This window comes from Haliotis rufescens, unplaced genomic scaffold, assembly GCF_023055435.1.
Source record: "Haliotis rufescens isolate VD_foot unplaced genomic scaffold, xgHalRufe1.0.p SCAF_5, whole genome shotgun sequence".
Lineage (NCBI taxonomy): Eukaryota > Metazoa > Mollusca > Gastropoda > Lepetellida > Haliotidae > Haliotis > Haliotis rufescens.
Window position 1 is genome coordinate 56,493,767 of NW_025964223.1, and position 27,349 is coordinate 56,521,115.

The 27,349-nt window shown below is 42.7% G+C and overlaps 1 protein-coding gene across 1 annotated transcript in view; it reads right to left on the reverse strand.

Moving 5' to 3' along the window:
• LOC124116419 (tubby-related protein 4-like) overlaps positions 1-27,349 on the reverse strand; it is a 246,982-nt gene that overhangs the window by 11,020 nt on the left and 208,613 nt on the right. Inside the window, exon 11 of the mRNA XM_048383632.1 lies at positions 25,336-26,501. Within this exon, the coding sequence (XP_048239589.1) occupies positions 25,336-26,501 (1,166 nt within the window). The remainder of the gene's footprint in view (positions 1-25,335; positions 26,502-27,349) is intronic.

Below are 27,349 nucleotides of genomic sequence, written 5' to 3' on the forward strand. Positions count from 1 at the left end.
AAGTCATGTGTGCTTCAAGCCTCAGTAAGTCATGTGTGCTTCAAGCCTCAGTAAGTCATGTGTGCTTCCAGCATCAGTAAGTCATGTGTGCTTCCAGCCTCAGTAAGTCATGTGTGCTTCCAGCATCAGTAAGTCATGTGTGCTTCCAGCATCAGTAAGTCATGTGTGCTTCCAGCATCAGTAAGTCATGTGTGCTTCCAGCCTCATTAAGTCATGTGTGCTTCCAGCCTAAGTAAGTCATGTGTGCTTCAAGTCTCAGTAAGTCATGTGTGCTTCCAGCATCAGTAAGTCATGTGTGCTTCCAGCATCAGTAAGTCATGTGTGCTTCAAGCCTCAGTAAGTCATGTGTGCTTCCAGCATCAGTAAGTCATGAGTGCTTCAAGCCTCAGTAAGTCATGTGTGCTTCCAGCCTCAGTAAGTCAAGTGTGCTTCCAGCCTCAGTAAGTCATGTGTGCTTCCAGCATCAGTAAGTCATGTGTGCTTCCAGCCTCATTAAGTCATGTGTGCTTCCAGCCTAAGTAAGTCATGTGTGCTTCAAGTCTCAGTAAGTCATGTGTGCTTCCAGCCTCAGTAAGTCATGTGTGCTTCCAGCATCAGTAAGTCATGTGTGCTTCCAGCCTCATTAAGTCATGTGTGCTTCCAGCATCAGTAAGTCATGTGTGCTTCCAGCCTCAGTAAGTCATGTGTGCTTCCAGCCTCAGTAAGTCATGTGTGCTTCAAGCCTCAGTAAGTCATGAGTGCTTCCAACCTCAGTAAGTCATGTGTGCTTCCAGCCTCAGTAAGTCATGTGTGCTTCAAGCCTCAGTAAGTCATGAGTGCTTCCAACCTCAGTAAGTCATGTGTGCTTCCAGCCTCAGTAAGTCATGTGTGCTTCCAGTCTCAGTAAGTCATGTGTGCTTCAAGCCTCAGTAAGTCATGAGTGCTTCCAACCTCAGTAAGTCATGTGTGCTTCAAGCCTCAGTAAGTCATGTGTGCTTCCAGCCTCAGTAAGTAATGTGTGCTTCCAGCCTCAGTAAGTCATGTGTGCTTCCAACCTAAGTAAGTCATGTGTGCTTCCAGCCTAGGTAAGTCATGTGTGCTTCCAGCATCAGTAAGGTTAGTCATTCATGAATATTTCTTATCGTATGGAAATCATGGAAATCTTTGGATTGCACACCACTACTGAGTCTCTAACTGGCCTATGACCAGTTGAGCTAAAAATGGAGAAGTTTCAGGTCAATGATGACCCTGTTGGATCATAGTTTCATAGGAAATACTGCGATAGAAATTGGCACTATCAACATTCATTGACAGTATCAACATTCATTCAATCACAAGCATGCAGGGTTTGCTCATGGTTGAAAAGTCCTGAATAAGGCCTTAACATTTGATAAAGGACTTGAAAAGGCCTTAACATTTGATAAAGGACTTGAAAAGGCCTTAACATTTGATAAATTGTCATGAAGAGCCCTCGAATTTGGCAATCATTGTTTACTCTGTGTGTCGTGTAGCAAAGGAGTAGTCTGTAACTACAACGATGAACTATATGAGACTTTGGTGTGGACTCACAGCGTAGAAATTGGCAGTAGTCCTAGAGTCCTTGCCAAACTGCCCAATAGTTAAGGTACCATAAAGACTCATAGAAATTTGTAATTTTGATGGGTTTTGCTATATGTTATCATTATAAGGACAAGTGGACTAAAGATGTTTGATTCTTCCTGATTAAATGACAAATTCATCAGACCAACAACGCATACTGCTCGGCATTTTGTCAGGAATGTCATGCCCAAATAAAACTCTCTTGAAAGTCTCATAACAGACACATTTAGGGTAGTGATCACGTTGAAATGATTAAAACCCTAGACTGAAGTAATTTTCTAAAAATATCCTTCCAAGGGTTCCACTTGCGTAACAGAAAGATCAAAGTAGTAGTACTGTTCCAAAAGGAAACCACGATTAATTTTTAATTGAATTCCCTTCCAGTCAATAACTTGGTTTGTTACATACAGCATGATTAATCACTTAGGCGAGTCTACCAATCAGGAGCATCAGAAGAAAGCTCTTCACCCAGTGTTGCTGGAACACTTTCAATGTCCTTTCCACAGGTTTTCATGAAACTGAGTGTGATGTAATATTGTTCAATCTCGTATTTTGGCCTACTGAAATAGAGTTCACTGTAAGAAAACACTATACAGTCTACTTTTGTTAAGTGGCAGTTGAACCCATGGGGCTTCAGGTTCCCAGCAATCCATGCTTATCGTTAGAGGCGACCAAATGAATCATGAGTGAGTGAGTTTGATTTTATTTCGCTTTTAGCAATATTCCAGCAATATCACGGTGGGGGACACCATAAGTGGGCGTCACACATTGTACCCATGTCGGGAACTGAACCCAAGTCTTCGGCGTGACGAGGGAGCGCTTTAACCACTAGGCTACCCGACCACCCCTAATGGATCAGTGGTCATGCTTGGTGATTTGATTCACTACATGTCACATATCCCAACTGCGTGGATGGATGTTAATGATGTCAATCACTGGTTTGTATGGTCCAGACTCGATTACTTACAGACTGCTGTCATATAGATGGAATATTGCTGAGGGCTGTGTTACACAAAAGTTGAAATTCCAGGATCCAATCCAAATGTTTTGATATATATATCCAAATCCAGCCTGTCCATCCCAAACAGGGGGCGGTCGGGTAGCCTAGTGGTTAAAGCATTCGCTCATCACGTCGAAAACCCGGGTTTGATTCCCGACATTGGTACAATGTGTGAAGCCAATTTCTGGTGTCCCCTGCCGTGATATTGCTGGAATATTGCTAAAAGCTGCGCAAAACCATACTCACTCACTCACTCACCCATCCATCCCAAACAGCATGTCAGATCACACATGATATACATTGTCATGAAGTGAAATAAAAACAACATAATTCTTGCTACATAATTGAACATCTTAACTAACAACATATTCATTAATGAATACATGCAGTATCCATCAGTAGCAATCTGTCAGCAAGGGTCATCATAGTCACGCGGGTGTTTACAAGTTTATTTTAAGTCAGTCTCACTGATTGTTCCTACAACAGTCGCCTGTCCAGTTAAATGATCAAATTATCTATGTAAAGTCACCCTGGGGACCTTGTCTCGTCACTGGGAATTTCTGTTTAACTGAACCTAGTTATCAGGAATCAAATGATGATAAATAAAGAATGATTTGGTCAGAACCAAACAAAATATGTCTGCTACTTCTTTTTACTTACTAACATTTGATTTTCTTTTTAATGTAATATCGAATAACAGGGAACATTTCATTCATCTTAGAAAACAAAGCACACTTGTGATGAAAAACCAGCTTTCTGGGGCACTTGTTCCCATCTTCATCTGCAACATTTGTTTTTCCACTTAATTTCCTGGGTGCTTGGCTCCAGTGAAGTGATAGGAAATTCAAGCTCCCCAATACCAAACTTACACGATCACTTGCAAGTCTAAGGCACCATCGCCTGACAGCGTCACATAGCATTTGATTTTAATTTGAAAGAAAGAGGTATATGCCAGAAAAAAACATCTGCAATCAAGAGCAAAACAATGTAAATAATGGGCATGTGATAAAAAAAGGCGATCAGTTTCGCCCGTGAGTATTCCTGAACAATTCTCATCAGTCTTGTATGCTGTTTATATTCTTTCTAAGTGCCCAGTGGAGTGATCAAGGAAACAGCTGACCTTTTAGTCCTTGAAGTTCAACAAACCAAATACAGTAGAAAGGGTAGTTGAACAGAGAAACATCCTTTAGAAAAAGCAGCCACTTTCATTTAGGAGCATTCTCTCAGAAGAGGGGAAATCACTGTGCAGTGATGCTTTATGAGTGAGAGTGAGTTTTTACGCCGCTATTAGCAATATTCCAGCGATATCACGGCGGGGGACACCAGAAATGGGCTTCACACATTGTACCCATGTCGGGAATCGAACCCGGGTCTTCGGCATGGTGAGTGAACGCTTTAATCTCTTGGCTACCCGACTGCCCCTGATGATTTATGAAAGACATGAACATTTAAAGGCATAACAGGAGCCTGTCTTTATAAATACAGTGTCATACTCATCACACTGTGCCATGACTTTCTCATCATCATGATCTGTCCTGTCATGAGTTTATGATTCTTCAAAAGTGTAGATTAATCTGATTTTGTTACATGCTTTTCCTGATCCATGAGCAAGGAGTGGGAGACAAAATAGAAACATGTTGATTCAAGTTTGATTTCCTGAAATGAATTTAGACATAATGCTTTAAATAAAAGTAAGAATACTTTTAATATTAAAGTTTTGTTTTACCTCAAGGCAGTCCTATCTTAAAGCAAGAAACATGGATTTGGAATCAGCTTATTCATAAACAAAAATCGTCAAAGCCAGAGAATAACTGATTATCAGCCGGAAGAGCTTTCATAGGAAAGGGCCAAATATTTATATATATCAAATAATCACAGTGCTTGTATAACAAACAGTCAGTCCTCTGTATCATTACTGTCACGACGAAACAGTCTGTGAGTCAGGTCTCATATATATACATAACAATTTTGTATCAACCACGCAACATATCACTATAGCTTGCTTATGGCATTGCTACTATAACTGCAACTAAATTGCAAAGCGAACATCTTCTATTATTGGTTTCTCAACTAGAACATTATTGTATTTTCCACTGGCAGATATTTTATACTCAATACCAGGAATATTTTCTTTATGCCTTTGGAAGATGGATCCCTGTATGAAGTCACTGTCAGTTTTTCAGACTGAGAAGCAATTTTCCCACCAAAGGATTGGTCTGCACCTTACCATTAGGCCATGTGGTATGCTCATTAACATTCAAACATCTTCAGCTCAAGAGGTCCCTGTTTCCAGCTTTCACGACTCAAAGGGCTGGCAATCAAAGACGTGGGTATGTTCACAGTAATTATCGCGACCATCACTTGTCTAGGGATCTATTGATCACACATAACTGACCGCTGCACCACCATTGACTGTCGCGATCACTTACAGTGTTGTCAGTGACAGATTATATCTGACTAGCATCTCCTCACACTGCTGTCTAACAGCACGCCTGCTGCACATACAGCTACACTTTTATCACTCTCACACCCATAGTAACAGCTTGACAGCAATATTAGCAACGCTTCACTAAAAGGAGGCAAATTTTAGCCATCCCTGATTTCTGGCAAGATGGATTCATCCAATGGCCATTCTTTAAATCAAGAAGACCAGCTGGCTGCCATATTGAATTTGGACTTGATGCTTTGAACAAACTTGAACATGATCATGGTATTTAGGATTACATACACAAAATGTTAATCTCTATTCACTGAACACTTTTCTGGAACAGTTAAGTTAAAAACTGGTTTGGTGCACAAATGAAAGTTTGAGTAACTTGATACTGTAATTCAAACCTAGCACTAGAGTTCATCTTAACGGGGGCACAGGTGGCCAGGCAACACGAGTTGATAAAAGTGGAAACATTCTGAGGATTTTTGCCACTTTTATCAACGAGTGTTGATATATTTGATATCAAAAGACATGAGGGTGAGATTTTATTTATCATCCAACATCATTCTTCCACCTTTTTCCAGTTTGTAGACATTTATTAGCAGTGTCTTAGGTGTAAAAAGTCCTGCTAACAGCCATTAGTGATGTCATGGTAACCAGTGACGTCACAATGGTCTGCAAAGCATTGTGATGCAATTTCATTGCAGCGATATCTAATATGTAGATATGGCTTGATCTCATCCAAGCCATATCTCCTGAGGGAGCCTGTTTTGGATGACAAAAAGTACTGTGACATTCATGGCGCAGTTTTTAATACCAGTATATATTCAGTGGTTTTCCTTATTCCAGCCTTCTGTTATTAAAAATTCATGAGAAAGATACACAGTCCTCTTCAAGTGGTATTTCGGCTAACACTGCTAATAATTGCACATTATTGAATTATACTCCATCTGTACTCTAAACTGTTGACTCTCAGGCGAAGCATGTCTTCTCCAGGCACTGTCAGGACTTAAGCTGCCAGTGATTGTGGATGTATATTTGGCCAGGACATCTAAGGTGCCACAATTCGTTCAGCAGAGTTGTATCACTTGGGCAGGCCAGAAACCTGTGATTTGGGGTTGAATCCCGGTTCCCGAATTATCATTCTAGGTTTGTCAGCACCATTATATAACCTGTGCTCACGGGTTTCACTAAAATGGCAAACGTCTGAGACTGCATAATTTCAACGCTTTCCTCTCACACTGAGCTTACATGCCGTGATATAACTGGAATACTGTTCAAAGCAGAATTAAACCCAACTCACTCACACATGCATTTATCTTGACATACAATCCACAGCGAAACATGTTAACAAAGACAACTATTTAGCTTACTTTCTTAATAGCATCAAGGTTTGTCTGGACAATTAATTGGTGAATATGAAACAAGTAACTTAATATCTATACTGTTTCTTAAACTTCAGCACATAAAAAAGGAAGTGAGTGAGTGAATTAGTGAATGTCATTTAAAGACAGCAATATTCCACCTCCATGACGGTGGCCCGCAGCAGAATGAGTCTGGCCATGGGAGTCTGCCACTGAAACCACAAGTAAGGATCCACTCTTTCAGGGTACAATAACACGCAATGAGCCTAGCCACAGTGCTCCCTGATCACACAATTTCCATTTTAGTCAGCTCTTAAAACAAGCATTAGGTACAAGAGACCAATTCTACCCGACTCAGAATCCCTACAGGGGATAACCTACAGAAATAAATGTAATATTGCATAAAAATGTTGCAATACACAACAGTATGCAATTTCCTTAGCTAAAGGTTCTGATCAAATGGACATTTGTCATTTGGTTCACACGTAGTACAATTATATCCCGATAATAGTGCTGCATGAGCTGCATACATCTCGAGAATTACACAGATACATGGGCCACTGGTGCCTCTTGGGGTCTTGAGTGAAAAATGATGTTTGCTGTCCACTAAATATATGTTGATAAGCAATCCCCAGAACTCAAGTATTTAGCTGTGCTGTAAGTTTAATTTTGTGAAAGGCATCAAAATTTAAAGTTGTGAAACAACTTAAAAAATCCAGAGAAGTCCCTATAACCCTGGGTATATAAAGCTGACCGGCTGACTGTCACGGAAGCAGTCCCTATTACCCTGGGTATATAAAGCCGACCGGCTGACTGTCAAGGAAGCAGTCCCTATTACCCTGGGTATATAAAGCTGACCGGCCAACTGTCACAGAAGCAGTCCCTATAACCCTGGGTATATAAAGCCGACCGGCTGACTGTCAAGGAAGCAGTCCCTATTACCCTGGGTATATAAAGCTGACCGGCCGACTGTCACGGAAGCAGTCCCTATAACCCTGGGTATATAAAGCCGACCGGCTGACTGTCACGGAAGCAGTCCCTATTACCCTGGGTATATAAAGCTGACCGGCCAACTGTCACAGAAGCAGTCCCTATAACCCTGGGTATATAAAGCTGACCGGCCGACTGTCATGGAAGCAGTCCCTATAACCCTGGGTATATAAAGCTGACCGGCCGACTGTCACGGAAGCAGTCCCTATAACCCTGGATATATAAAGCCGACCGGCCGACTGTCACGGAAGCAGTCCCTATTACCCTGGGTATATAAAGCCGACCGGCTGACTGTCACGGAAGCAGTCCCTTTTACCCTGGGTATATAAAGCTGACCGGCCAACTGTCACGGAAGCAGTCCCTATTACCCTGGGTATATAAAGCTGACCGGCCGACTGTCATGGAAGCAGTCCCTATTACCCTGGGTATATAAAGCTGACCGGCTGACTGTCACGGAAGCAGTCCCTATTACCCTGGGTATATAAAGCTGACCGGCCGACTGTCACGGAAGCAGTCCCTATAACCCTGGGTATATAAAGCCGACCGGCTGACTGTCAAGGAAGCAGTCCCTATTACCCTGGGTATATAAAGCTGACCGGCCAACTGTCAAGGAAGCAGTCCCTATAACCCTGGGTATATAAAGCCGACCGGCTGACTGTCACAGAAGCAGTCCCTATAACCCTGGGTATATAAAGATGACCGGCCGACTGTCACGGAAGCAGTCCCTATAACCCTGGGTATATAAAGCTGACCGGCCGACTGTCACGGAAGCAGTCCCTATAACCCTGGGTATATAAAGCTGACCGGCTGACTGTCACGGAAGCAGTCCCTATAACCCTGGGTATATAAAGCCGACCGGCTGACTGTCACAGAAGCAGTCCTTATAACCCTGGGTATATAAAGCTGATCGGCCGACTGTCACGGAAGCAGTCCCTATAACCCTGGGTATATAAAGCCGACCGGCCAACTGTCATGGAAGCAGTCCCTATAACCCTGGGTATATAAAGCCGACCGGCCGAATGTCACGGAAGCAGTCCCTATAACCCTGGATATATAAAGCCGACGGGCTGACTGTCACAGAAGCAGTCCCTATAACCCTGGGTATATAAAGCCGACTGGCCAACTGTCACAGAAGAAGTCCCTATAACCCTGGGTATATAAAGCCGACCGGCTGACTGTCACGGAAGCAGTCCTTATAACCCTGGGTATATAAAGCCGACCGGCTGACTGTCACGGAAGCAGTCCCTATAACCCTGGATATATAAAGCCGACCGGCTGACTGTCAAGGAAGCAGTCCCTATAACCCTGGGTATATAAAGCTGACTGGCCAACTGTCACGGAAGCAGTCCCTATAACCCTGGATATATAAAGCCGACCGGCTGACTGTCAAGGAAGCAGTCCCTATAACCCTGGGTATATAAAGCTGACCGGCCGACTGTCACGGAAGCAGTGTTTATGTCCCAGCATGGCCAGATAAATGACCAGCAGCCCACCAGTTTGATGGAGTCTGTATGATGGCTGACCCGGGAACAGCAGCACTCCAGAGGGACAGACAGGAACCAATATTACCCCGCAGAAGTAATCACTAGGAATGAGAACCCTGTGGAGACCACAGATTAATGTTATCAGTGTTGGCAATAGCACGCATGATTTCTGTCTGTTCATGGTCAAGGCAAGCAAGAACATGGGCATGCTCACAGTAGCAATTTTTACTAACATAACAGTGTCTGTTTTGTAGATTGGTTCAACATTAACAAACTAACACTGTGGAATAAATTTGCATCATAATGATTTCCCAAATTTAACATATGACATTTATTACAACTTCATTAACAGACTGTTTCCCCATTCTCTTTATGAAATCAAAGGGTTGCTAAATTACTAAGCAGCAATTTATGATTTATGATATGGTGACCATTTTACTTCAAAGCCCTTAGAAGTTTTGGAGATGAAGATTGTTGAATATTTGTATTTTTAAATAATAGATGACCACCTGGCTGCCATACTGTAAAAGTAGTTTTGATGCACTGAATCAATTAGAACCCAACAAGCATCCACCCAAAATTCAGCTCAATCCATCAAGCCAAGTAAAAAAAGTTAACGTTCGACAACAAAGATCAGGCGAGCTAGACTACACAAATATTTCATAATTTCTTTTCTCTGAATTACTATTAAATAATCTCACCCGAGTGTCTTTTGATATCAAATATATCAACACGAGTTGATAAAAGTGGAAACATTCCGAGGCTGTGCTGAGGATTTTTGCCACTTTTATCAACTCGTGTCATGGTAACCAGTGACGTCACAATGGTCTGCAAAGCATTGTGATGCAATTTCATTGCAAAGATATCTACAATGTAGATATCGCTTGATCTCATCCAAGTGATATCTCCTGTGGGAGCCTGTTTTGGATGATAAAAAGCACTGTGACATTCATGGCGCAGTTTTTACTACCAGTATATATTCAGTGGTTTTCCTTATTCCAGCCTTCTGTTATTTAAAATTCATGAGAAAGATACACAGTCCTCTTCAAGTGGTATTTCGGCTAACACTGCTAATAATTGCACATTATTGAATTATACTCCATCTGTACTCTAAACTGTTGACTCTCAGGCGGAGCACGTCTTCTCCAGGCAGTCAGTGATTGTAGATGTATATTTGAACGTATATCATGAACGCCTTTGGGGCCAACCATTTGATATTTGGGAGGAGCGGTTGCTCGGATTATAAAATAAAATTGTCCCTGAAAATGCCTGAAAAAAGTAATAATTCTTCAGACTGTTTGAAAAAAAGAAATTTTCCATGAAAAAAAATTACATTGATGCAAGGTGTTTCTTAGAAAAAAGACCGCCTCCGTGATCTAGTGGTAGAGTGTCCGCCCGGAGAGCAGAAGGTCCGGGGTTCGATTCCCAGCAGCATCATACCAAAAGACGTTTAAAGATGGTACTTTATGTTACCCCGTTTGGCGCTCGGCATTAAGGGGCTAAAACAAGGACTGGTCGGCTTTGAGTCAGTATACTGTGTCTGAGTGGGGTATTCATGTTAAACTGCGGCATGGTATCTCAGTGAGCTAGAACTATAACTCGGCATTAGTCCGGACTAGTACAAGCAGCCACACACACACACACAGACACACACATGCTTGCTTGTCGCTATATAAGTGCAATAATCTTGGACGTGATGTTAAATCCAATTTCACCTCACCTCACCTCACCTCACCTCACCTCACCTCACCTCACCTCTTAGAAAAGAAATATATTTAGGCTCATAGTTATGATTAAGAAGATATCTGGTTTTGCAGCGGCACAAAATAACTGGTCTCCATACAAAATCCCAGAGATTTTATTTTTTACAGTACCATACAGTAAAGAAATGTAACATGTCATAGTGAGTTGGGTTTAAAGCCGCTTTAAACAGGTTGTACAGGAATGGTGATGACAAGCCAAGGATAATAACCTGGATTTGAACTCTTGTCAAAATGGAGTCCTGTGAAGGAATTTATCACAGCACTAGTACAGGAATGGTGCTGACAAGCCAAGGCTCATGATCAGGGCAATTCTGGTCAAAGAACACCTACACAGGCAGATCCTGGCATGCTTTATGATACAACTCAGTCCAGTGCATTCCAAAACCCTCCACCACTGAGCCAGTCAGTGTTATCTTGTGCAGCCTGTGACAGTCTGAGTGTCTGTGTACAAGTCAAGTGTTTGAGATAAAACAAAATTGGCTTCAGTGAATCCCAATGGACCCTAAGAATCGAAACACTCGGCATTGAATTCAAGCTGCAACTCCAAACTGTCTTGATAAATGTAATTACTTACTTACTTTGGTCGTCAAACTGTCAACTCCAGTGTGAGAACTTTAGCCAAAAAAACCCTTCTGTATGGTTTTTTAATTTTGAAGTAATGTCTTTTAGATGTGTCCTTTTTCTTAAAGCAATGAGGAATGTATTGTGTTATTTGCCAAGGTTTTAGAGTCCCAGTAGAAATACATATGGTGATAACATCTATGGCAATTGGATATTAATCCTTAAAATCCTTGTAAACAGCGATAGCGTATTAACATGGTATGAATCTGAAAACATGGTGAAATGACATTTACAGTTTCTCAATTTCAGGTTGATTTTCTATGCTAGGATCAAAGATTTAAGATTATTAAAAATCTTCAGGGTCTTTTGTGTGTGTCTTTTTTTTTAATGCAAGCCATAACAGGCCTAGAATTGTTTCTTACACTATATGTATAGTAAACTGCATTTATAATGAACTGACGGATATAACTGTTTTTTGGGGGCCTGTTTTATTTGCTTTGAAAAGGCTGTACATATGTTTATAAGAAAATATGATTATGACAAACTCAAGGTAGTGGCCCATTTTAGTTTGTTATAACCCTAGTTCACTGTATTTGACAGAAGTATAGGGAAATATAGTTAACAATAGCAAAAGTTACTCACCTTCCCTTATGTACAATAAGATAATAAAAACACATATTAACAAAGAAAAGTGTAGAACCTATAGAAGAAGATAATCGACACCTGCATCCAAAGGAAATACCGTATTCGACGTAATAAGCGCCCACGGCGACATTTGCTAAGATATTGGCTAGTGAACAATCCCAATTAGCACCCCTTCCGTTTGGTCAATGTACACAAGACTTATTTATTCACATATAATACGCACTCGTGTGTTATATGCACCCTTAATTATGGGCATTTAATTCTGGAAAAATATATCTGTCGTATATAAACATTTCAAGCTGTCAGCATAAACCACAAAATTTATCTTTCAACTTGTTTTTTTCACCAAAATAACATTCTAATAAGAGCCCCCTATTTCTAATTTTAAGAGCGCCCTGGGCGCTTATTACGTCGAATACGGTTATGATAATACTAATGTAATGTTAAGACAAACAGGGCATTTGGAGTAAATGAGAGTGTTTGGTAAAACGCAACTTAGAACAGTATGTCAAGTCATATCACAGCATGTCAGCTGAAGGAGAGACTGATGTAGATCTCATTCAGCATTAGAAATTGTCACCAGTCGAGTAGTCCTGACCAAACTGCCAATCATTATGGTATTAAAAAAACTAGTAGAAATTTGGCCTTTTCAAGGGTTTTACTACATGTAACATCATAAGGACTAGTGGACTAAATCTGTCAATATTGCTGTCCTTGGTATACCACTTTGGTGAAACCAAGAATCATAATCAGGGCAGACAGATTCACAATCTTAGGATTCTGGTCCATCTAAGGAATGCAACTCTGCACAGCAAATTTCAGGGTTCCCAAAATGTTTGGGATAACCGCAGATAGGGGTATAAAAAAACAATTTAAGTATTATACCTCGACTCAGTTTATCTCCAATCGGCATTTTACCACAACTACTATACAATATTTTGAGGGGGAAACGTACCTCTGTCTTAGTATTTAGTGCAGATGTTCTATTTTCCGTCATTCAAGGATACAAGTTTCAGTTTGAACCAATAACACATCTTAGAAAACATCTTAAAAAAACATCACCTCCGTGGGTGTGCAACAGTATGAATTATTATAAGAGACAATTTCCGATACCCGTAAATACAAATATCGCCTATGAATGGTCGCGCAACATAACAAATTAATACAGTAACAATTTCCGCATCTCGGAAATGAACAAGTGCTTTCAAAAATATCCCAATTTTCCTGATATTATACATCAAACGTGGAACAGACAATTCATCGTTTGTGGTGTTATACAGAAGGCCTTTGAAAAAATGATCAAGGGAAAAAGAAATTCTCTTAAATTTATAACACACACACTCCTGCATCCAAAGCTACTATAAAAATGTGAAGAAAATGTGCCAATCACTTTGTAAAGTATTTTCTTCTTCCTATCTTGTATTCATTTCTTGGCAACCTTTTGTACAATTTTTTAAACCTGAAGGCTAGTTGAATCACAAACACAAAAAATACCTTAATTGAAATTATCAGCGGGTTTATTCCTGAGTGTAAATGGCCACCACTTCCTGATAACTTTTGCAAGTAAAAAATAAAGTTGATGGACTTTTTCTCCATTTTGTCATTACAGTTAATCAGATTTCGATAATTGCTAAGTCACTTGTTAAACTGAAATTAGGAATTTTCCAATTTTATGCAGATTAAATAGAAAATTTATGACTTCAACTAATGCCTCGGGCAGCAAACACATTAAACAAGATGCATTTCCAACAATCTCTCACATCATCAGTGACGGTGTTATATAATGTAGAGCATATCCCCCTCATCATAAAACATATAACATCACAAAAAGGTTATCACACAGCACAAGAGGAGTAATGCCTTATTCATTACTCTGTTACAAATAATCTTAATACACGCAGAGCACTCTCACAACAGCAAAAACATCAAGATTTCAGGACAAAAGCTGGCTTTATGCAGAAAATCAACAGTTTAACTATCATAATATTCCCCTAGGTTCTTATTAGACCTTCCATCCATATTCATATCTGTTAATCCTATTAAGTCTTACACAAACCATTCTGCAAATAATTAAGTACAGCTCACATCATTGTTCTGCTAGCATAATGGCAATTATTCTGTGCTAAGTTTACAGAGCACCCAGCATAAGCTTTCGCAGATTGGTGGTTGTTGAACTGAAAGATTTCTGGTCGCAATCGTGTGGTAGTTAAAGGTTAGTATTGATTGTGGAAAATATTCTCAACTGAAATTGATTATGCCTGAATCCTGTCTAATGCTTATCCAACAGAGTCCAGTGAGGCCCCTGCTTATGCATTTATGAGACAGAAATTACCACTGTAGACTCGTAGAAACACAGCCAAGTTGTCTCGAGGCCTCCGTGGTCAGAATGGTTACTCAGTTCAACAATGGCCTCAGCCCGCAAAGAGGCTGACAGACAAACATGCTGCTTGATCATAAAGCGTTTGGATGTGTTTATTGCATCCGGAATATGAAAGTAGACAATAAAACTGCAGACCCCAAAATGTCAAATGTCTGCGTACCACAGCCGGCACTTCTTGAAGGACGTACTATATTTCCAGAGTTGCCAATCTTTAGTAATGACTGTTTCAAGCAACCCTGCATGTTCCTCAGCTTATCACAATCAAAATTTAATTTTACAAATTAAGACAGCCGGCACTTCTTGAAGGACGTACTATATTTCCAGAGTTGCCAATCTTTAGTAATGACTGTTTCAAGCAAACCTGCATGTTTCTCAGCTTATCAAAATATAAATTTAATTTTCCAATTTTGTAAATTGTGGTTTTCATTATATTTGCTACTCCATAGATCTAGATTAAAACGTTGCAATTACAAATGTCAAAATCCAACAATCATTAGTCACATATAACATCATTAATTTCATTCTTATTCAAAGAGTATGGAACTTCCCCTCTCATTTTCTTCCTCTTGCCATATTTCAGTATCAAACCAAATTCACGCCACTTTAAGAAAGTTTCCAACTTTTTATTAGATATGAAAGCGATAAAATTTCCCAGTGCTTTTCATCAACAAACTTTCCTGATATAATCCAATTGTAAACTAACTTGTATATGAACTTGAAGTTCGGCTGATCCATATTGGCTGTTGGGTGAACTAGTTGCCGAGATAGTTTAAAGGTCAGTTTGAAGGTGAGTGAGTGAGTGAGTCAGTCAGTCAGTAAGTGGATGGACGGGCGTAAGGTAGAGTGTGAGGATGATTTATTGATAGAGTTGGTGGGTAGGTGTGTGGACAAATTATTGATGAGGTGGTCCTGTGAGAGGGTCTGTGGAAGGGTGACTGGAAGGTATGTTGGAGGGTGACTGAAGGGTATGTGGGAAGGAGAGTGGTGGGTATGTTGGAGGGTGACTGGAGGTCTGTGGGAAGGTGACTGGAGGTCTGTGGGAGGGTGACTGAAGGGTATGTAGGAGGGAGAGTGGTGGGTATGTTGGAGGGTGACTGGAGGTATGTGGGAGGGTGACTGGAGGTCTGTGGGAGGATGACTGGAGGGTCTGTGGGAGGGTAACTGGAAGGTATGTAGGAGGGTGACTGGAGGGTCTGTGGGAGAGTGACTGGAGGGTATGTGGGAGAGTGACTGAAGGGTCTGTGGAAGGGTGACTGGAAGGTATGTTGGAGGGTGACTGGAGGGTCTGTGGGAGAGTGACTGGAGGGTATGTGGGAGGGTGACTGGAGGGTATGTGGGAGAGTGACTGGAAGGTATGTGAGAAGGTGACTGGAGGGTCTGTGGGAGGATGACTGGAGGGTCTGTGGGAGGGTGACTGGAGGGTATGTGGGAGAGTGACTGGAGGGTATGTGGGAGAGTGACTGAAGGGTCTGTGGAAGGGTGACTGGAAGGTATGTTGGAGGGTGACTGAAGGGTATGTGGGAAGGAGAGTGGTGGGTATGTTGGAGGGTGACTGGAGGTCTGTGGGAAGGTGACTGGAGGTCTGTGGGAGGGTGACTGAAGGGTATGTAGGAGGGAGAGTGGTGGGTATGTTGGAGGGTAACTGGAGGGTCTGTGGAAGGGTAACTGGAGGGTCTGTGAGAAGGTGACTGGAGGGTCTGTGGGAGGATGACTGGAGGGTCTGTGGGAGGGTGACTGGAGGGTATGTGGGAGAGTGACTGGAGGTCTGTGGGAGGGTGACTGAAGGGTATGTAGGAGGGAGAGTGGTGGGTATGTTGGAGGGTAACTGGAGGGTCTGTGGGAGGGTAACTGGAGGGTCTGTGGGAGGATGACTGGAGGGTCTGTGGGAGGGTAACTGGAAGGTATGTAGGAGGGTGACTGGAGGGTCTGTGGGAGAGTGACTGGAGGGTATGTGGGAGAGTGACTGAAGGGTCTGTGGAAGGGTGACTGGAAGGTATGTTGGAGGGTGACTGAAGGGTATGTGGGAAGGAGAGTGGTGGGTATGTTGGAGGGTGACTGGAGGTCTGTGGGAAGGTGACTGGAGGTCTGTGGGAGGGTGACTGAAGGGTATGTAGGAGGGAGAGTGGTGGGTATGTTGGAGGGTAACTGGAGGGTCTGTGGAAGGGTAACTGGAGGGTCTGTGGGAGGATGACTGGAGGGTCTGTGGGAGGGTAACTGGAAGGTATGTAGGAGGGTGACTGGAGGGTCTGTGGGAGAGTGACTGGAGGGTATGTGGGAGAGTGACTGAAGGGTATGTGGGAGGGTGACTGGAAGGTTTGTAGGAGGGTGACTGAAGGGTCTGTGGGAGGGAGAGTGGTGGGTATGTTGGAGGGTGACTGGAGGGTCTGTGGGAGGATGACTGGAGGGTCTGTGGGAGGGTGACTGGAGGGTATGTGAGAAGGTGACTGGAGGGTCTGTGGGAGGATGACTGGAGGGTCTGTGGGAGGGTGACTGGAGGGTATGTGGGAGAGTGACTGGAGGGTATGTGGGAGAGTGACTGAAGGGTCTGTGGGAGGGTGACTGGAGGGTCTGTGGGAGGGTGACTGGAGGTCTGTGGGAGGGTGACTGGAGGTCTGTGGGAGGGTGACTGGGGGTCTGTGGGAGGGTGACTGGAAGGTATGTAGGAGGGTGACTGGAGGGTCTGTGGGAGAGTGACTGGAGGGTATGTGGGAGAGTGACTGAAGGGTATGTGGGAGGGTGACTGGAAGGTTTGTAGGAGGGTGACTGGAGGGTATGTGGCAGAGTGACTGGAGGGTATGTGGGAGAGTGACTGGAGGGTATGTTGGAGAGTGACTGGAGGGTATGTGGGAGGGTGACTGGAGGGTATGTTGGAGAGTGACTGGAGGGTATGTTGGAGAGTGACTGGAGGGTCTGTGGGAGAGTGACTGGAGGGTATGTGGGAGGGTGACTGGGGGGTATGTTGGAGAGTGACTGGAGGGTATGTGGGAGAGTGACTGGAGGGTATGTTGGAGAGTGACTGGAGGGTCTGTGGGAGAGTGACTGGAGGGTATGTGGGAGAGTGACTGGAGGGTATGTTGGAGAGTGACTGGAGGGTCTGTGGGAGAGTGACTGGAGGGTATGTGGGAGGGTGACTGGGGGGTCTGTGGGAGGGTGACTGGAGGTCTGTGGGAGGGTGACTGGAGGGTATGTGGGAGAGTGACTGGAGAGTATGTGGGAGAGTGACTGGAGGGTATGTGGGAGAGTGACTGAAGGGTCTGTGGGAGGGTGACTGGAGGGTATGTGGGAGAGTGACTCGAGGTCTGTGGGAGGGTGACTGGAGGGTATGTGGGAGGGTGACTGGAGGGTCTGTGGGAGAGTGACTGGAGGGTCTGTGGGAGAGTGACTGGAGGGTATGTGGGAGGGAGAGTGGTTGGTCTAATGGAAGACAACAAAGTTTCGTGAACTTAAGGCTGGAGTTTGTTCAGTGACACAAACAATAAAACTTACAAATCATTGTTATTTCTTGACACGAACAGAGTGAGCACTCCAGCCACCAATTAACAAATGAATTGCTCACAGACCTTGCATAAAAATGCACATCAGGGATTCCATTGATTTCAGCTCTAGATGTTCAACTGCAAAGTTCAACTTGTAATCTTACAAAAATCTCAACAAAAATTTATATTCCAGATTGATGAAGGAACTGTCTGCTATGACATAATTACTTTGTTCAGTAGCCTCCAAACTTGTTTATTAAGACAGCTTTTCTCGCACAAGGTTAGCAGTCATAAGATCAATATGTCCGAAGACATGAAGTCAATTACCCATTGGGGGCCTGTTTGTGTTACATCAGACCATATTAAACGAATACATACGAAAATGTTGAGCTCATCGAAGGAATTACATTGCGACAGTGTCTGAAGGAAGACTGCATATGCACAATGTCATATCACTTCTCAGACATTCACAAATAAAGAAGACCTCAAATGCACTAAAAATAATCTGCTCTTCCTGCCATATATAACAGCAAAGAGACAGGAATCTAAATCGTCTAGACACTGAACCATTTGGATATAAACCTGACTCAGAAAACATTTGACTAGTACGTAAGTGATCAGCAAGGCTATTGATTGTCAGTATTCTATTTCATTAACATTGATGAAAAAAACAGCCCCCTTCTACTTCCTTCTGTTCTTGTAGGATGCCACTGGGGCTGCTCCGGATTCTCCTGCTTTAATGGATATTACCTAGTATTGTAGACTGGCCTTTACTGGATTTACAGACATTATCAGTAGTTGTATTTCAAACTTAATCAAAATTTTCCAAATTGGTACATTATTGAAAGCCAACCCACTCTGGCCAGTAAAAACCCAAAGCACACTTCCACTGCCAGGCATAAACATTATCTTGATGGAAGGTGTTACAAGTTAGTGGTCAGTATATTTTGAGGCTAAAGTGATTATTGTTTTGGCTCACCCACTCATCTCACTGATCCTCTCACTCACTCACCCACCCACTCACCCAACAACTCATCTCTTTCACTGATCCACCCATCTCTTTCACTGATCGACTCACTCACCCACTCATCTCTCACTGATCCACTCACTCACCCACCCACTCATCTCTCTCACTGAGCCACTCACCCACTCATCTCTTTCCCTGATCCACTCCCCCACTCTTTCACTCTCACTCAGTCATCTCACTAATCCAGTCACCCACCCACTCATCTCACTGACCCACTCTCATCCACTCATCTCACTCACTGATCAACTCACCCACTCATCTCACTAACTGATCCACTCCCCTACTCATCTCACTAATCCACTCACCTATCCACTCATCCACCTCATTGAACAACTCACTCACTGATCCACTCACCTACCAACTCACTCACTCACTCACCCAGTCATCTCACTCACTGATCCACTCACTCACCTACTCATCTCACTCACTGATCCACTCACTCACTCATTCACCCAGTCATCTCACTCACTGATCCACTCACTCACTGATCCACTCACTCACCCACTCATCTCACTCACTGATCCACTCACTCACCCACCAACTCATCTCTCTCATTGATCCACTCACTCACCCACTCATTCACTCACTCACCCACCCACCCACTGATCTCACTCACTGATCCACTCACTGATTCACTCACTCACCCAGTCATCTCACTCACTCACTCCCCTATCCACTCATCCACCTCATTGAACAACTCACTAACTGATCCACTCACCTACCAACTCACTCACTCACTCACCCAGTCATCTCACTCACTGATCCACTCACTCACCTACTCATCTCACTCACTGATCCACTCACTCACTCACTCACCCAGTCATCTCACTCACTGATCCACTCACTCAATAATCCACTCACTCACCCACTCATCTCACTCACTGATCCACTCACTCACCCACCTACTCATCTCTCTCATTGATCCACTCACTCACCCACTCATTCACTCACTCACCCACCCACCCACAGATCTCACTCACTGATCTCACTCACTGATCCACTCACTGATTCACTCACTCACCCAGTCATCTCACTCACTCACTCACTGATTCACTCACCCACCCACTGATCTCACTCACTGATCCACTCACTGATCCACTCACCCACCCACTCATCTCACTTACTGATCCACTCACTCACCCACTCATCTCACTCACTGATCCACTCACTCACCCACTCATCTCACTGATCCACTCACTCACCCACTCATCTCACTGATCCACTCTCTCACTCATTCATTCACTCACAACCTATTTATCTACCAGCTCATCCACTCCTCGCTCAACCTCTGATCAGCTCTCTAACCGACTCATTTACTTACAAACAGATCCACTCTCTAACCCACTAATCTACGTACTCACCAACTGATCTACTCAGTTAAAAAATGGCAATGGATATTCTGTTGGACCTTTCGGATGCTAATAGTCATCCATTCTTCATTGAAAAGACCACACAAACTATCAATTTACAACTTTCAGTAATACTACATAACATAAAGCTTAGATTAGTATATGTGGATATTGAGGATCAAGAAATGATAAGCTATGAACATTTATCATATAATGGGTAGGTTTCTCGGCAGGATAAAGCCTACGTATAGAAACGATAACCGTTGGGGTCATATGTGGATAGAAAAGCAAATATCAAAGGTCAAATAGGGACTACTTTCAGTGTTTATAAACAAACATGGCGTCACACTTGTCATTCGGCGATCGAGTCAGAAGTAACCATCGGGAATCTGGACAAACTACAGGAATAATTGCTACCATTATCAAAAGAAGAGTCTAATATACTGAAAATCAGTGTCTAACTGTGATGTAGCTAAGGCATTTTATAAGTTTTGGCAACTTTGGAGATATAAATTTCGAAACAATTTTGCGAGGACAGGGGCCTAGCCAATTGAGATCAGTAGCCATATCTGTGCTTGTAGGCCTCTGCGGCTTGGAACATTTTCCACGAATTAAAATAGTTGGATTCAGCCAAAATATGTTTGAATTGTTACCTTGTTTCGTGTACATCTGACTGCACTTCTTAACGTTATGACAGGACAGGCCAACTGTCCATGTGGCCGTGACGTCTCATAGACTAGGGTTAGAGTAGCTTCTCTTTGACAAAGGGCAGTTACTCTAGCGGGCAGACTGATGGATTGCCATGAAAGGCAAGTAAAAACAATTGTTTTTTTGCGGATATGTTGCTTCGCCACTATATAAGAAACAGATTTCAGTTGGAACTATATTGACTACTGTCACTGTCTGACTGACACATCACTTACCCTGTGACGTAATAAATATTAATGCGCGCATTCCAGGAAAACTCGCAATGCTTCGGTAATGTTTGTGAGAGAGGGGAAGCTATTTTCAAGCACAGAATGAAAGAATGACATTATATGATAAAGCGGTTGATTTGTCATGACATTTTATTTTTAGCTTGGAGTAATAGAGGTTATCACGCTTGTGTGTTTGGGCATGGTAAATATCCTGTCTTAGGAATAATTAGGAATAAACACTATGTATTTAGCTCGCCAAGGCTCGCTAAATACAATGTTTATTCCTAATGCAGGATATTTACCATCCCCAAACACACAAGCGTGATAACCTCTATTACTCCAAGCTAAAATGTCATGACAAATCAACCGCTCGTAATGAATCACAGATGAAAAAACAGCTTCTTTCATTCTGTCACAAACATAAAGTCACCAGAGATCATATTGAAATGATGGCCATCAATCAATCTGTTTGAAAAAGCAGATAAAATTCTGGTAGATTCAATAAAAAGAATTCACACCAGAACAAAATCAATCAAATTTGTAGAAGATTAGCTTAAAGTAATTAAATTTGGTCCCAGATCTAAGTTCATGATCATAATTTGCTATCAAATTTATGGAACAAACATAAGTGTGTTGGCACAGAGCCAGCAGGTTCATGTTGCCCTGTTGTATTTTTAAGATATATTTCAAACCTGAATCAATGAGTGGTAATAGTGCTTTTGAAATCAATATCTTGCCAAGATTCACTACTGCACCTTGACATTTGGATATATTAAACATTTAGTTCAGTTTCCCTTCTGGATATACTATACCTTTAGATAATCATGAAAGTTCGCGCAAATTCCAAACTGCTATACACATTTTACACACAACAAATGAAAGTGTGGCTAAATTACAGTATCTCGCTGGTTATATTGCAATTATCTGCTCTTAAAAATATCAGGCAAATCATCACTGGCGTTATCTTATTTGACTTGTTTTAAAACCTGTAAATTTTACCACCTGAATAACACATACAAAACATTGAGACGCAGACAACAAGTCTGCAGCTGATCATCAAAAACCTATGTCAATAGGAACAGTCGTCAGAAAGCTTTCAACTCTAATTGACAAAAACATTGACCATGATAATTGTTGAATTTTTATCATTAATGAATCATGAAATGATCCTCCTGATGCACATGTCTTGTTCAGGGGCATTGGGTGTTCCGGCTGTCTAAGTGTTGCTACCCTTGGGCACGCCAGAAATATATGGGGTGGGGTGATGTGGGGTGGGGTGGGGTGGGTCGGGGTGTGGTGTGGTGTGGTGTGGTGTGGTGTGGTGTGGTGTGGTGTGGTGGGGTGTGGTGTGGTGGGGTGTGAGTGAGTGAGTGAGTGAGTGAGTGAGTGAGTGAGTGAGTGAGTGAGTAAATGAGCTAGCAAGCTAGCTTTACACCGCTTTAAGCAATATTTCAGTAATACATGATGCTGGGGAACACCAAAAAATGCTCTTCACACAATGTACCTATGTGGAGAATCTAACCAGTGTGAAGAGCAAACGCTTTCACCACTAGGCTACCCCACCTACCCACTGATAAGCACATCAGGCATTCCATTGTCAACAGTCATCGACTTATGCAACAGTCCACATGTCATCATTCAACTCATCCCACTGTCTTCAGATCAGACATTCCTGTGTTTTCTGACATCATTGATCAAGAGAGCTCTGACATCATTGGTTAAGAAAATCAAGGTCCCAAACACACCATTGTGACAGTCATGAAGGAGGTGACCTCGGACAGCACATGGAAGGGGTGGTATGCCAGATCTACCACTGTCAATCAAACTCGGTTGTGAGCAGACACATATTGTTTTCTTGGAACCAAATGCTCAGACACTTTATATCACACATTTTATCATAAAGGAAGCAGCAACATGACATTTGCAACGTGCTGAACGTTTACATGCCGTAGGCATGGTGCAGGTGGGCACATGTCAGAGTGCGTGAGTAAGGTTTTATGCCGCTTTTAGCTATATTCCAGCAGTATCACGGCAGGGGACACCAGAAATGGGCCTCACACATTGTACCCATGTTGGGAATCGAACCCAGGTCTTCAGCATGACAAGCGAATGCTTTAACCTATGGGTTAACCCAACGCCTCAGCACACGTCAGAATATTGTTGCCTTAACGCTGCATGTTTCTCAATCTCTCATCAGCAGATTGTGGGCTCGATACCAAACACATAACATTGATGATCGACGCTGTTCTGGACGCCCAAGGGCAACAATTCCAGCCTAGGACAGATTAATCATGAACGATGGCATTAAGTAATCAGTTGCAAACTGCCACTCAGATAAGGGACCGGTTGCAAGAGTATATACAAAGACAGCAAAAAATCGTCTGCACAGATGGCATTTGCGTGCATGACGTCCACATGTCAGCCCTAAACTTACTGCACATCATTTGAATCAGAGTCGTTAGTGGTGTAGGCAACGTCAGCACTTTTTTGATAATCGATGTTGGGCTTAAATCATGTTTTCTGATGAATTGAAGTTCAGTCTCAACTTCCATAACCGAAGGCATCAAGTTTGGAGACATCCTCATGAGAATTACATGGACGTAAACGTCGTAAAGCATGATCATTTTGGGGATGGGTCCATAATGGTATGGGGTGGTATCACAATGACTGCCTTCCTTATTATCCATAGCAGTACGTGTCACAGGTGAATACTATACAGGACAACATCATTGCACCACTCGAGTGGTGCCATTTGCATGTGTTGGGCAACATTGGACCTTTCAAGATGATAATGCACATGCTCTTCATGCCAGGCTGTGACGCAATTCCTACAACAGCAAACCATCCATGTCGTACCATGGCCTGCACTCAGTCCTCACCTTTCACCCACTGAACACGTCACCAACCATTAGTGAGTGAGTGAGTTGGGTTTAACGCCGCTTTTAACAGTATTCCAGTTACATCACGGCATGTCAGCTTAATGTGGGAGGAAAGCCCGAAGTGATGCAGGGCTCAGACGTTTACCACTTCGGTGAAACCCACGAGCACGGGTATGGTGCTGACAAACCTAGAAACATAATCGGGGCGAACCGGGATTCGAACCCACAATCATAGGTTTCTGGCGTGCCTAAGGGACGCAACTCTGCACAGCGAATAGCGGAGCCTTAGACGACTGGGCCACCCGTGCCCCCTCACCAACCATTAGAACCCCTCAGGTCTGATCCCCTACTCCGCAGCAGATATGATCATATCATTACCATTTGCCAATACCACATAGATCAGAAGATATGTCTTGATGACTCCCACTATCCTCTACATTTTTGGCATATATACATTAATGTGTCATCTATTTGCAAAGAGACAAAAAAACAGAAGATTTGAAAAACAGAAATTGAATGTTTAAATCCTTGCAGAGAAAATCGAGCTGAAATTGAGAAACTGTAAATGTAATTTCACCACTTTTATCGGAATCCTACTCATGCCATGGCAATATGCTATAGCTGTGTACAAGGATCTTAAGGTTTAACAAATGATGTCCTAATGCCACAGATGTTATCACCATACTCATTTCTACTGGGACTCTAAACCTGAGACAAATAACACACCGACCTCCATGTTTGTGATTAACCAAAAATTTAACTTCTCAAAGAGAATTGCTTTTAAAGTTAAACCAAGTTTTCGTCACTTTGGAATAAGTTTTCATGAGTGTAATGGCCAAATAAAACTAATATCTTTCTTGCAATTTCATGACCAAAACAAAATAAGAAAGAAAGCCAAATATGTTATAGTTCATCAGTCTTATTACATTACCTTTTTGTATAGAAATGTGGAGGTCTTCACTGGTAATGGCATTTTTCAGTGTACACAATTATAATTTAGTGAGTGAGTGAGTGTGCCTTTACGCTGCTTTTAGCAATATTCCAGCAATATCAAGGTCGTTGACACCAGAAATCGGCCTCACACATTGTACCCATGTCGGGAATCGAACCCGGGTCTTCGGCTTGATGAGTGAATGCTTTGACAACTAGGCTACCCGACCGCCCTAATTATAATATATTTACCCTTTTCAAGCTAAATTAAATCCCCAAGTAGCCCCGGTACCAACTAATACCAGTAAGCATACTTTACAGTGCTCTGCTTAAGTTGCCTGAAATGTTAAATACAATGCTCATTGAGAAATACTAGTTGCAAAGGTATCACCTGATGACTTGGTTGAGGTACATGTAAAGTTTCTTGAAAGATGAATGAAACTATTTCAGTACATTTGATACTGTTCTGTATAAGTATACACTGGATGATTGCAAAGTGTGGTTGCATTAACGACAGTCTGTAATACAATAAGCTAGAGAATCTCTGAAATGTTGACCTACCTTTTGTTTCAGCTGAGATTTCTGGAACGTCTCCAGATTCTTGTAACTATGGCCACCTTTCATCTCCTCAATAGCAAGCAAAATGTCTTCATCGGAACTGTCCACAGCTCTGGAATGTTTGGTTTTCCTTCTGAACACAGGACTAAGATGTCGACACTTTCCTTTCAAAATCTCTTCGCGTAATTTTCTTGTTGGTGAGTCAATTTTTCTCACCGGTGAGGCCGGCAGTGAAGCACTATGTAAAATTTCAATATCACCACCATTTGTCAATTCTGTCTCCTTGAACAGAGACTTGCCTACTACATTGATGCCCCTGTCCACAGACCCATGCCCCACAGGCTGACCATCATCAAACAGAACCAGCGAAGCGGACGTATCTTCCTCCGTCACCAGAGAATCACAGCTGTTCCGTTCTGAAAAGGTCTGCACATTATTGGTTTCCTCAGAAGGATCAAAGTCTACAGAACCCTGTTGAGCAAGGTACAGGCGCCGTTGAAGGTCCACCACAGTGGGTGCAGTTGGACTGCAATCTCCCACCAAATTATTTTCAAAAGGAAGCTCCGTATTTTCTGGGGTCTCTTCGTCAATGTATTTGATTGCCTCACTGGCTGGATCTGCCCATCGTGGGCTGTCCCTGGGTCGGACATCTGAGGAGACGACTGTGTCTGAGACTGTGGAACTTGGACTATGTCTGGGCACATTTGGAGTAGTTGCATCAGTTGAGCTGAGGATGAGACCTGCCCCTCCATTAGCGGGGCCTTGTTGCACACTGGAAGCCTTCACTGAAGCAGTTGCACTAAGCGGAGTACATTTTCTAACTTTGGGTCGAGCACCTTGATTAGCATAGTTTTCTTTCACCACATTGCTGTCACTACCATTTTCAAGTTTAAATGCTAAAGAGTTATGATTTAAACCATTCCTAATTGGTGATAAAGATCTGGATCTTATGCTCCCTGAGTGGGAAAGTCTTGTTGGCAAGAATGTGGCATTGGGTGCATCACTATGCCCATTTACAGCACTGCCGACATCATCTCCTCGACAGGCTTCACCACGAGCTGGTTGAACATCCACTGAGATCTGATTGGCTTGTTGTAAGTCTGCATTAACAGGCATCACCTTATCCACCGGTTCAGAGGTTACCTCATTATCCAGACCATCACTTGTTGCTGGAAGATAGAGAACGGTTGGAAAGCATAAGGGGAACACAGGGTGATCATTCCCTACAGAATTTCTGCAACATGGGTGCATCACATTGTCAAGTTTTGTTTTGTTTCTTAACCCTGCACTAAGCACTTTTTCTGTAAATAATCTAGTCTGGACCAGACAAACCAGTGATTGAATCATAAACATCAATCTACGCAAGTGGATACAATGACGTCCATCAACCAAGTCAGCAATTCTGACCACCCAATCCCATCAGTCGCCTCTTACGACAATCATTGTCGCCTCTTATATGAAGTAATTGTCAAGTGTTTGCTCATACATATTCCCATACTATTCCCAACCAATGTTCCTGATGTTAAAATGTCCAAATTTGTGATCAAATAACTGTCAAACTTTGGACAGGATATTAATAAGCAAGCCAATGAAGATAGACCAGACCAGGGACAAGAAACAGCTACCTTTGTAGAAGACTGTAGTAACATCTTAGATCAAGATACCAGGCCATGCAAATGGCTTGGGCCGAGATATCCCATGGTAGAAATAGCCTTAATCCAGACTGGATCTACCTTTCATTGGACCCAACTACCAGACCGTGGAACCATCTTAAACCTAGATATTCCATGGTAGAAATAGCCATAATCCAGACTGGATCTACCTTTCATTGGACCCAACTACCAGACCGTGGAACCATCTTAAACCTAGATATTCCATGGTAGAAATAGCCATAATCCAGACTGGATCAACCTTTCATTGGACCCAACTACCAGACCGTGGAACCATCTTAGACCTAGATATTCCATGGTAGAAATAGCCATAATCCAGACTGGATCTACCTTTCATTGGACCCAAC